This window comes from Pan paniscus, chromosome 5 (assembly GCF_029289425.2).
Source record: "Pan paniscus chromosome 5, NHGRI_mPanPan1-v2.0_pri, whole genome shotgun sequence".
Classification (NCBI taxonomy): domain Eukaryota; kingdom Metazoa; phylum Chordata; class Mammalia; order Primates; family Hominidae; genus Pan; species Pan paniscus.
Window position 1 is genome coordinate 49485010 of NC_073254.2, and position 12953 is coordinate 49497962.

The window sequence follows — 12953 nt, forward strand, 5'->3', positions numbered from 1 at the left end:
TGCACATTCTCAAAAAAAAAAAAAAAAAAGAGAGAGAAAGAAAAGTCTGTGCTCCCTGAGGAAGGAAGGATGAGGCGTGGAACTCGGAATGGCCCCCTCCGAGGAAGGAAACAGTTATTTCTCTGCCGTTTTGTTTCTGTTAAGGAATTCCAGAAGTTGCAGGTTGTGGATCATGACCTCTTTTTTTTTTTTTTTCTGTTGCTGCTTGCCAGAGGAAGGGAGGGCGGGTGGCCTTTAAATAACACTTTGGCCTTTATGGAAATGTATCAGATGTTCCAGGAGTGGGTCTCCCTGCTCGCGCTTGCTCACTGGTGCTCTTGCTTTTGCTTCATGTTCACTCACTCTGTCCTGACTTGTGTCCTTTCTCTAGGTTATAGTTAACACTCTTCTCGCCTTATATAGCAAGGTCTGGTCGTTAATGTTAACAGAAATCTAACAACAGGAAAGGCTGCCAGATAGCATTAATCAGGCCAGTGTTTGGAATTTCATAAATGCTCTGACTTTGGGTACAAATTGAACATTAAGAACAATATGAAAACTGTCTTCCTTCCTCTCTCTTCTTCTCTCCTCTCCCCCTCCCAAGCCTATCCAGTTTCTCTCTCTGTTTCTCTGTGAATTCCTCTGCTTTGCCATATGCTTGCTGCATTGGAACTTTGTTGATTTTTGCCACGTTTAATTTTTTATTTCTCTGTCTCTCCGTCCACTCCAAGACCACAGGCGGAGCAGCAGCAGCAGGAGCCAGGACTCTGCGGAGGGGCAGGACGGGCAGGTCCCAGAGCAGTTCTCAGGCCTCCTCCACGGCTCCTCCCCGGTGTGCGAGGTGGGGCAGGACCCTTTCCAGCTGCTCTGTACTGCTGGCCAGAGCCATCCAGACGGGTCCCCCCAGCAGGGCGCCTGCCACAAGGCCAGCATGCAGCTGGAGGAGACGGGTGTGCATGCTCCTGGAGCCTCCCAGCCCAGTGCCCTGGACCAGAGCAAGAGGGTGGGCTACCTCGCAGGCCTGCCCACCACCAACAGCCGCTCGCACCCTGAAACTTTGACTCACACAGCATCTCCGCACCCTGGTGGTGCTGAGGAAGGAGACCGGAGTGGGGCCAGGAGCCGAGCCCCTCCCACTAGCAAACCCAAAGCTGAACTCAAACTCAGCCGCAGCTTGTCCAAGTCTGACTCTGATCTCCTGACCTGCTCACCCACAGAGGACGCTACCATGGGGAGTCGGAGTGAGTCCTTATCCAACTGCAGCATTGGGAAGAAAAGGCTAGAGAAGTCACCCTCCTTCGCCTCGGAGTGGGATGAGGTAAGGCCGACATGACGTCACAGGGAGCTGGGCTGGCCAGGCTGGCCGCAGCCCACCACAGCTCCCGTGAGTGCCAACTCTCAGGCCCAGGATCTGGGCAAGGTTGCTCTGGTTCCTTCACTCCGTAACTAATGTATTTCTGACAATTGTAAGAAGAGGCGAGCCTCAGGTAGTCTGGATCACAGAGGACAGGTCCTTAATGGTTAAATTAGAGGGTGGAGGCCCCAGCAGAGCAGGGCTGAGGGAGGGGCACTTTCTAGAAATGACATGCTGTTTGGAAATATTTGGATCCCATCAGCCCCATTGAGAGAATCATGCTCACCCTGGAGATGCTTAAGAGCTGGAGTACTTCCTATGAGTCCTTCAGGAGGAAAAGAGAAGATCCAGGGTTAGTTGAGAGGTGTGAGGGGTGTTTAGGGGAGGACAGGGTAAGTCTGGGGGGAAAGCTGTTGAAAGGGGGCTTTTCTTTTTTTTATATATAATTTCAACTTTTATGGTAGATTCAGGGGGTACATGTGCAAGTTTGTTACATGGGTATATTGCATGATGCTGAGGTTTGGGGTACGATTGATCTCATCACCCAGGTAGTAGACATAGTACCCAATCGTTAGTTTTTCAGCCCTTGCCCCCACTCCCTCCCCTCTCCAGTAGTCCCCAGTGTCTATTGTTGTGTCTTTATGTCCATGAGTACCCAATGTTTAAGGGAGAACATGCTGCACTGTTTGGTTTTCTGTTCCTGTGTTAATTCACTCAGGATAATGGCCTCCAGCTGCATCCATGTTGCCTGAAAAGGACACGAGCTCATTCTTTTTTATAGCTGCAAGAGGAAGGCTTTTCTATTCCCTGCTTCTCCATGGTTATTCTTACTGTGCTGTCCTGGAAGGCCAACTACGTCTTCCAGCAGAAGGGTCCTGCCCATCCCACATTCCCAGATTGGTCAGGCAGAAGAGGGCTAAGTGGTTCAGGAAATGAAGATTAGGGAGTAGAAAACACTGGGAGTCAGAGGCCCAGTTTTCTTTCATAGCCATTATTAGTTGGAAATATGTACCAATTTCTCTGTGACCTATGGCATGTCTCGCTGAGCAGAAGAATGTGTTTCTCAAAGATAGGTAAACACCATGGGAATGTTAAAGTACCACCCTTGCAAGCTTCTGAGTGGAAGCTGCCTTTGAAGTGGACTGGGTCTGTCTCTGAGGAATAATTTCAAGAACTCCATTTAGCTCTCCAAGAGGAGGGGAACACTACAGCTGACATGTCCATTTGAACAATCTGTACACTTAATGCCCTACCCAACTCTATTTGGGTAGGTGCTGGAAAGTTATGTAAACCAAAGCCAATCCATTTCCAGTGAAGGAACTGGGTTGGGGGTGGGGGCTGTGCTTCCAGCGCTACCTCCAGATAAGGTATAAGATGAAGCTTAAGATTCTGATTAGGCAGAGACAGAGGAATCCTGTGCAAAAGATTTTCATTGCTTAGTAAACAAAGATTTGGTGAGCCTGTGCTAGATGCCTGGCCACTCGTGGAAAATCACTATGAGTGAGATAGCTCTGGGGGAGGGGGGTGCCAGGAGATTACACACTGGAGTGTATATATTTGTAGGAATGTATGCTCTACCTTTGTATTTTAAAACAGAGTTTTACTAATTTACAGTCAGCTATAGGAAAACTTCAAGATAAATGTAAGAGGAGGGTGAAGGTAAGTGCAGTGTGCTCTGAAATGGCCATAGAGGTCAAGAGAGAAAAAATCAGTGACTCTTACCCAGGTCTGAGATTTTTAAAAAATCAGTGGGTGGGGGAGTGGAGACAGGAGGTGTGAGAGGGTGGAAAGAGATTCAGGAAAGACCACTAGAGCAATGGGATTTGACATGGAATTAAAAGACCGAGTCTTATGCTTAAAACCAGATTGAAGCTGGTGGGACGAGGAGAGGTGGGTGGAGAGAGCGGCATGAGCAGAGGCATGGAGCCAGAAAAGTTCAGGTCATTTGGTTTTTCTAGGGTGCTGACCGTGTGTAAGGGCAGAATGAGAAATAAGAGTAGAAAGCGAGATTTGCACCAGGTAGTGAGAGGGCCTCGAGCATCAGGCCAAGAGATGAGTACAGCCAGCCCTCCATATCCATGGTTTTCTGCATCTGCGGATTTAGCCAACTGTGGATAGAAATATTTGGGGGAAAAAATAACAAAACAACAATAAAAAATAATGCAAATAAAAATACAGTGTAACAATTACTTACATATAGCATTTACATTGTATCAGGTATTATAAGTAAACTAGAGATGATTTAGAATATACAAGATGTGTGTAGGTTATATGCAATGTTATTTCATGTCAGGGACTTGAACATCCACAGGTTTTGATATCCAAATGGTATTCTGGAACCAATCCCTAGTGGATACTGAGGGATGACTCCTGGATATGCTATCAAGGCAGTATCTCAGAATCCTTTAAACGGGCTGGAAGACAGCTTTACCAGTCTAATGAATCACCTCTTCTTTATGGCTCCTTCTGAGCGTATCCCAAACCAGAGAGGTCAGCAGTGCTGGGCGATTCTTCACAGGATATTTATGTCCTGTTAACATGTAGCATTTCTGGGCAGCCTTATGGGCTCCACTGTTTCCTCCTGGCCAAGAAATACAAAATCACCTGGGCAAAGCTGGGCTTAATTGAGGTTGGCTGTGTGGGCTCGTAAGCCAGTGTCTCTTTGCATCGAGAGGAGTTTCATTTGCTGATATCACCTGTGCAGATAAAGGTTGCAGGTGCTTACAATGGCCCAGGGATCTAGATCTATCCAAGATCTAGGTGCTGTGGGCCAGTTCTCTAGTGTGACTGAAATGCAAAAGCCCTGCTACATTTTAAATTTGAAAAAACTTAAAGGCAATTGAGGTCTTATTGGAAAGAATTCAGAAGATCAAGGTTTGCTTACATCCTAAACATTAACAGGGCCCTTTATGTGTAACCCTTCAATGTTGTTTCTTAGTGATACTGTACTTGGTTTCTGTGGATATCACTCTGTAAAGAGAAACTCCAAAAGTGTTTCCCCCAGTGATTGGCCCTAAACCCAGGGCCTTGGCAGGCTTTCCTGGAATAGGGCATTAGTTAATGGCTGCTCCCCACCCTATCCCTGACCAGTGCCTGTAGCCGGCTTTGCCATATCCTGTTCTTGCTGATTTTTTTCTTTGTTGTCCTTGGACCCCCGGGAGGTGGGGAACTCTGCTCTGAAGGCTCTGAAGGTGCTTGGGCCTAGCTCACCTCTTCACTGTGAGACCTGGGGAGGGAGAAGGAAGGCTGTCGGGTGGGAGCCCCTCAGGCTGCTCCTGGAAAGAAGTGCAGGACCACAGATGGGCTCAGGTTCAGGAGTCAGCAGATCCAGCTTCAAGCCCCAGCTCCACCATCTCCACCTCGGTGCATGGACTACCTCAGTAAGTTCACTGTTATTATTCTTATTTGTGAAACTGAGGCAGTTAGATCTGTGTTTCAGAGTGTTTTACCAATTAGAGATGTGTTTAACTGCCTAGCACAGTTCCTAGCATGCATAAAGTGTTGACTAAATGGTAGATATTAATGTTACTATCTTGCTTGGAGCTGCAGAGAATGGGAACTGAGGACTAGAGTGTGTTCAGACCTTATGAAATGCGGAGCTCAGGCCGGGTGCGGTGGCTCACACCTGTAATCCCAGCACTTTGGGAGGCCAAGGCAGGTGGATTACCTGAGGTCAGGAGTTCGAGACCAGCCTGGCCAACATGGTGAAACCCCCTCTCTACTAAAAATACAAAAACTAGCTGGGTATGGTAGAATGTGTCAGTAGTCCCACCCACTCAGCAGGCTGAGGCAAGAGAATTGCTTGAACCCAGGAGGCGGAGGTTGCAGTGAGCGGAGATCACACCACTGCACCTCAGCCTGAGCGACAGAGTGAGACTCTGTCTAAAAAAAAAAAAAAAAAAAAAAAAAAAACCAGAGCTCTTTGCAGGAGGTTCTTTGTTGTTTGGTGGTAGCAGAGTCACGGGGAACCACTGGAGTTCAAACCCTTCAACTGGTGATCCTCCTGCACAGCTCTGCCTCACTGCAGGGATGGGAGAGCCCACCCAGCCTGAGAAAGTCGGGCAGGCCCCTTCCCCACTGTTCTCATTTGAGAAATTAATGAGCTTTCTGCTGAACTCCCTGAGAGGAGAAGAGAGGTTGGAGAGAAATCTACAGCCTTCTCTACAATTTGTTTTTCAAATATATTCTTCCACATAATGGCCAGCAAATGGCTGGTTGGTTGAGATGATGTTCTCCAGTTGGGGAACATGTATGGCTAATAGATTTGGGAGTCATTTTCTCCAAATACAGACTGCTCCTTATTGTGGGTTAATGCAGCCCTGTTGAACTACCCTGAGCAACATGACTTCTGAAAGATGGCCTGGTTAAGGTAAACCTCTGTGATCATATCTGTTAATGACACTAGCATTCTCCCTATTTTCTATTGTATTTTTGGTGACAAAGAAGTCATAGAGTTTGCCTTTAAAAGAGCTCAGCCTAAGAGGAGATCTGAATCCAAACTTCAGTAGTTATTTTCTGTGTTCTCCAGTCAAGTCAAAGCACTCTTTGTTGTCTTAATGATGCTTGGGACATAATAGAGGGCAAACTGAGAAGGTGTACATAAATAAAATTTTAAAAATATATAGATAAGGAGTGGGAAATTCACCCACATCCCTCCATGCATACTTAACCTCTGTTAACATTCAATACATATCCAAATTCGGAGTCTTAGTGTATTTACTGATTATAATTTGCTTTTCTTACCTAATAACTGCACGTTGTGGATATCTTACCATGGCAGCATCAATAAGACCTGGATTCAGATCGTCATTCTAAAAATGCTGAGTATTCTCTTGTATGGCTATATCATAAGGTTGGTTAGTTTGTTGTTGTTGAAACTTCTCCAACCATTAGATACTGCACAGGGCATTTTCCACCTGCCCTTCAGGTCCAGTTCCTACCCTTTTCTATCTGCTTATGTGTCGTGCATTAATAGGCCAAGGGGTTGTTGGATTGGTTTTGTCCCTCTACTGAAAGCCACCACTCCTGGGAGGGACCTTCTCCCAATAGCTGTTCTCTCTGGGTTCTAGTAAACAGTCCTTCCCTTTGACCCTTCTGACCTAAGGCTCCTCACTGTGACTAGCTCCCCTCCCTGCACCTTACCCAAACCTGTGTAAATAATCCCATTACTAAGTTCCTTCAGGTGCACAATTTGTGCCGTCTTTTCCTGCAGGGACCCTGAGTGATACAGCAGTTTTTGGCACTGTTTCTATCAACTCTGAGCAAGCATAGATGGCTGTATGCTGGAGCAGTAAACATGACTCTAGCATGTAAATTGTAAATTAATCTTCATTTGCAAATGAACTGAAAGGCTTAGATATTCAGGGTGCTGGGAAGCAGGAGAAATTCATCATTTAACTGGAAGCACCAGAGCTGTGGCAGTAGAGTCATGGCGGGACCAGCATTTAGAAAGTTTCTTTCACTCTTTGACTGAATATTGGTTGAAAGGAGTGCAGCTGAAACTGTAACCAAAGGAGGCATTATGCCTCCAGGAAAATCTCAGGGAGAAGTATCACAAGCAGCAGTGGTAGCTGTTGCATCAGGCTCTGAAGGAAAGGGTAGAGAGATTTGACCAATTAGCGTGGAAGTTGGAGACAAATTTCTTCTCCCAGAATATAGAGGCACCAAAGTAGTTCTAGGTGACAGGATTATTTCTTATTTAGAGATGGTGACATTCTTGGAAAGAATGCAGACAGAAATAAATCACTATTGAAATGGCATCACGTGAAGCTGCTCCTTCCACTGAAGTCCTAAAATATTTCATAATATAAATAATTTCCATGTCTTTATAATAAACTAAATTTCTAAATTTTATTTTAAACTTTCTTTATAATAAACTAATGATATATAAAGTGATGGCATCCAGTGTTTCTAAAACTTTGTTTTTCTGCACTGATATAGACATCTCCAAATAAAAATATGTAAATTTAACAAAATTAAAAATCCAAAACTTTAAGCCTTTCCCACTTCCTACTATAAGAAAGAAACCTGTTCTCCCTTCATCAAGCTGGCAGTGTCCTCAGCATCTCAGCTGTGTGCTCCTGCGGCAGAGTCTCCTTTTGGTATGTCTTCATCCTCTGTCTCTTGCACAGTGTGATGTACCCACAGCACACACACACAGCACCAATTAACATCTGAGATAAATACCTTGTAGGAAGAACAAAAATGGCTTTCTGGTCATATTGTGGTTTGAATGGATAAAAAGTTTGTGATGACCAGATTAGCCTCTCACCTGCCTTTGAATGGGATTGAAGTTTATGAAAGAGAAAACCACAGAAGGCTGTTTGTCTACTTAGCATAAACATTGGAGTCATTTAAAACTTGGCTAAAGGCTTAAATGATAAATTTGTGTTTTGTAATCAGCTTTCATAAATATTAAATAAGTGGGAGATGGGTGAAGAGCAGGGACATGCTTTGTATGCATTTTGTATAAGATGAGAATAATTTCTGGCACAGGATTTTGGGAATGTCCTGGCTTTGTCTGAAATGGTAGCTGAGGAAACCCTTGGCTCTTGAATCCTTTTCCTGAGAAGTGAAGTGGCAGCAACTGGGAGGGCACCCTTTCAGGCCAAGTCCAGAAGTGGCCTCGCCGCCTCGCCCTTTCCAGCTCTGTCCCATTAGAGGCATGATGTCATCAAGAGACAAGCTGATTGGTTCAACTCCATAGAGGCTTTGGCTGCTTTTAACCCTTGGGGGTTAGGTGTGCAAAAAGAAGAATGTAAAATAAGGAGATTTGCATTTCCACTGATGATGACTAAATTTCCCACGCCATATTCTGCAATGTGCATTGTTCCTCTTTATGTAAACAAGCATGCTGTGTAGTCTTTTGTGCTGAGCAAAGCCCTCCCGCCCTGAACAAGAATGTGACACTCCTACCTCTGGGGAAAGATTAGGACCTGGAGTGTCTATTTAAGTTGTTTCCAAGTATACAGAGTAGTCACAACTGTTATCCTAGATGAAACACCCTTTATATTTCCATTGGCTTTAGGTGGTCTGGTAATATTGAGGTAATTTGTTCATATTTTTAAAATAATCTCATTTATTTTATAGGCAGCCCTAAATAAACAGTTTTGGCCTTTCTATCAAAGTGATTTTTGTTAGCCTAGATTATATATGTGTATACACACACACACACACACACATCGCATATATATATGCGATGTGTGTGTGTGTGTGTGTATATTTATGTATGTTTATATGCATTTCCATGGCCTTGATGCTAACAGGAGAAACTCCACGGTGTTGTGAATGAGCGGCAGTTAGTCCTGGCTCTGCAGTTGACTGGTGATGAGAAAACTGGTGTGTTCAGCACCTCTCTCTCCCACTTGCTGGTCCCTTGCTGCCATCATGTCTCTAACTGGACAGGTGCTGGAAAGCGGGGTTGGGGGAGTGGGGGAATGCGCCCTCCCTGCTGCTGCCACTTCGCTTCTCACCGATGCATTTCCCCATTGCTGCTGTCCCTGTTACTCATCTGCTTCCCTTTTTCTTTTTCCCTTTGCTCTTTCTCCCCTTTTCTTCTATGCTTTTTTGTCTTTTTTTCTTCCTCCCTACTTTTCTCATTCATTTTTCCTTTTCATTCTTACTTTTACAGGTGGAGTTAAGGATAGGCTTCTCTTCTAGCCTCTCAGCCCTCTGCACCAGAGGGATTTTGCTTTTATTTTTTCTTTTTAACATTTTTTCCAGGGTTGACCCACATTTCTATTCTGCACCAGCATTTCTGCCACTCGTGGTATCCGCAGGCCACCACACCCACCGCCAGCCCCAGTCCCCCACTAAACAGCCTGGTTCCCTTTAGCTGCAGCAAGAGGGCACCATCAAGCACCAGGGAGGGAGCTGGGGTATTTGCAAAATCACCAGCAAAAGGAGAATTTTCCTTTTCTCCCTTTTTTGTTTTGTTACAAACTGAAAGCTTGGGCGACAATGAATGTAGGTGAATATAGATGAGAGGAATTTGACCTTTATTCCAGTCCATACAAATGCTGAGAATCACAGAAGGAAACATTTTCTGGGATATTCTTTTTATACTTTGGTTCTGGTTTTGTATCTTGTTTTTCTAGTAAAGTATCAGTAGGATACAGAGTGCGTGATTTTGTATGACTTTGGGAATAATAGTTCATTTTATATTATTCTAAGCAATTGTGTCTAAGAACAAGTAGAGGTATTTTACATAATCAGTAATAGTATAAAATTGAAGTATATTTGTATTACAGTTACACGTTCGCTAATTTGTTGAGCACCTGCTCTGTTCCAGGTAGGCGTAAGTGCTGGGGATACAGCAATGAACAAAACAGACAAATCCTCTTGCCCTCATGGAGCTGGCATTCTAGAAAGCTAGAGGGGAATGAGAATTTAAAAAGAATGAATAGGTAAAAATCGTAGTATGTAGTTGATGATAGGAGTGGTTATGAGAACAATACAGCTAAGAACAGGATTAGAGGGTGCGGTGGGAGGATTGCTGCCGTTAGGTGAGTCAGCCAAGGAAGGCCCCTTTGAGGACGTGAGGGAGCAAGCTGTGCGTGCTTGGGGTGGGGAGGGAGAAGCATGAGTGGTTATTGGGCTACTTTCTCTTAATTAATTTCTCCTGTAAGAGAAATTTAAAATCCTACCCTACACTTAATATTGTCTTAAAAATATACCTTATAACTTGACTTTTACTTTTAACTTCCTTTTTCTTTAGTCATGATTGCTACCTGTTACCTTTCTCATCTTGGTTTTTTTCCTTGATTTCTTTATTTTAAGCCGTTGGGTGCATGCTTTTAAACATGCACATATCCACATTTTTAAAAAGCTATTGAACTAGAATGAAATCATAATTTCTCAAACTTGATCATTGTTCTTGTTGTCATCCTAGGCAAGGATGTTGGGTGAGTTCTGGCAGAGGGGCTGGGTTATAGGTCATTGTCTTAGGAAATGCCTTTCCATGAGCTCATTGCATACTCAAGGCAGAAATAAAATCTGAAAACCAGGATCACGAAGCAAAGGGAAGAGAATTCAAAATTACTAAGACCAGAAGATGGCCAGAAATCTCAGAAATGGGAGATCCAGTGAGGGAGGCCAACTGACTGGGTGTTCATGGAGGCAGGGAAGGTGAGTTGAGGGTATGCCACCACCACTTGGAACACAGAAATGGTGCTGATGTCCTAAAAGAGCACTCACCACAAATAATTTGCCCTGATGAATCTTAAATACATCCTCTCAGGAGCCAGGCCCATAGGTAATTACAACCAGTAAGAGAGGGAGTTGCTGGTGGCCTCAGACATTCTCTGATCCTGGGTGGACTTAGGGGACGTCAGGGTAGAGGGAGCTTCTTAGAGACCAGATATGAAGGTGGTCTGTGTGTATGCATGCACGCATGTGTGTGTATATATCCCAGAGAAGTTTAATTTGTTTAGAGATACGCTGTGTGGTCAGAGTGGCAGCCAGACGGTGGGGGATAGGCTTTTTATTATGTAAGACTCTGAGAAAACAATTAATCTGGACCTCATTTGCACTTCCTTTGAAATGTGTGACCCTCAGAAACAACACAGGCTCTTTTCCTGACCCCAGTGTTATGCCAGCATCCTCAAAGATGTGCTCTCTGATCTCAGCTCTGTGAGATGAGATCAGATCATGGATGACTACCCTCCCTGCCTAGGGCTCCTTTATCCTGCTTTCTTCTCCATAGATGTTCCCTTTTGATGCTACCAGGTGAGTAGCCAGTGGGTAAGAAGAATGTCTGTGGCCTGTAGCTGCTGGGCAGGGCCAAGATGCTGAGCGAATCTTTCCCAGGTATCCTACTCTTGCTCACAAGCTCTAATGACCCAGTCTCTGGCGCCACAGGGCCCACCTGTCCATAACTCAAGGCAGCCTGTTTATTTGCCTGGACAGGTGGAAAACTGCCTAAGCTCACTAGGTGCCTACAAATGACAATTTATCTGGCAGTCTGTTCTTGGCTGTCCTGATTTAAACAGGCAAGAAGCCATTGTAAACTCAGCTGAAATGTTGTGGTTTGTGTAAATGTTCTGGTTCCTTTCCTTTCCACTTTGGATCTAGTTATTTTCAACAGAACTTCCCCCAAAAGCATGGAAGAGCCTTATATCCGTTATGCAGTGGGCATACAGTCCTGGTTTTGCAGCTTGGGCCCTCTGTACTGGGCCAAAGGACAGTGAAGAGTGCCGTGGAACTTGGGTGCAGTGGCAGAGGACTGGCATCCCATCTTCACACTGTACTTCAAGGGTGGAGATCTCCCAGCCTCAAGGTCGTAGGCTGTTTCTGTGTCCTTGGAGGGAATATATAGCTTAACCTCCATATCTAACTGTTTGTAGAAATCTAGGCAAAGCTAACCCTAGAAATGGAATGTTTATACCTTAGGGATTTTGTATTTTTAAAATTATAATACCTGAATCTAGGTGAAATTTTAAAGGTACCAAAGACTATATAGTGAAAAATAAGTCTTCCAGATTTTCAGTTCTTCTCCCTGGTGTTTTGAATATCCTTCCAGAAATATTCTCTGCATGCAGAAGCATTTCTGACATGTTAAGCATTTTTCTTTTTAAAAGACAAAATGGTGCTGTCTCATGTGTACTGCTTTGAACCTTGCTTTTTTCATGTAATAGTAATTTTTTGAAAATCATTCTAATTAAGTACATGAAGTTTTCTTTTTTATTGTTCATAATATTCCATGGTGTGCATATACTATCATTTATTTTTGTTTCTTGTAGGTGGACATTCTACATGTTACCAAGCTTTTACTGATTAAAGCATTGCTGCAATGCAAATCCTTGTACAGAGTCATTGTAAGATGTTTCTAGAAGCTGAACAGCTGTGTGAAAGAGTTTGTGCGTGTTAAATTTACTTTCCTACCCACAACATGTAAACACCTTATCAACATGAGGGTGGTCAGCCTTTTAGTCTCTTTTTGGTTAACAGATTGGTAATGTTATCTTATCTTGGGTTAGTTTTAAAGTGTGTTTCTTATTATGAGTGACATTGGCATCTCTTTATATGTTTACAAAACACTACTTTCTATATTCCTTTTCTCTTTTTTTTTTAAATGTTGTTATTGAATTGATCTCTTTGTTACTAATTTGTAGAAGCTCTTTGTATTTGAGAAAAATTAGCCCTTTATCTATGATATGATTTGTCTTTTGGCCTTGTGGTATTTTTATGTTTTTTTTTTAACATGTGGAAATTTAGAATTTTTATGTAGTTGAATCTATCAATCTTGAATGACTTCTGCTTTTTTTTTTTTTTTTTTGAGACAGTCTTGCTCTGTCACCCCGGCTGGAGTGCAGTGGCACAAACTTGGTTCACTGCAACCTCCATCTCCTGGGTTCAAGCTGTTCTCCTGCCTCAGCCTCCTGAGTAGCTGGGATTACAGGCACCTGCCACCACGCCCAGCTAATCTTTGTATTTTTAGTAGAGACGAGGTTTCACCATATTAGGCCAGGCTGGTCTGGAACTCCTGACCTCAGGTGATCCACCCACCTGGGCCTCCCAAATTGCTGGGATTACAGGCGTGAGCCACGGCGCCCAGTCGACTTCTGCATTTTGTATCCCAGTTAAGAAGACTTTCCTTACTCTAAGATTACAAATATATGTA

General features: G+C 43.9%; 1 protein-coding gene and 1 pseudogene across 13 annotated transcripts in view; both read left to right on the forward strand.

Moving 5' to 3' along the window:
* The window catches only part of ANKS1A (ankyrin repeat and sterile alpha motif domain containing 1A), a 203354-nt gene that overhangs the window by 128616 nt on the left and 61785 nt on the right, over positions 1-12953 (forward strand). For 12 of the 13 annotated variants that reach the window (XM_034961904.4, XM_034961898.3, XM_034961901.3 and 9 more), the window contains one exon: positions 711-1297. In XM_034961904.4, coding sequence (XP_034817795.3) covers positions 711-1297 — 587 coding nt within the window. The remainder of the gene's footprint in view (positions 1-710; positions 1298-12953) is intronic. The other variant, XM_063604844.1, reaches the window with a different exon arrangement.
* LOC103784436 (10 kDa heat shock protein, mitochondrial-like) lies at positions 6762-7657 on the forward strand (annotated as a pseudogene).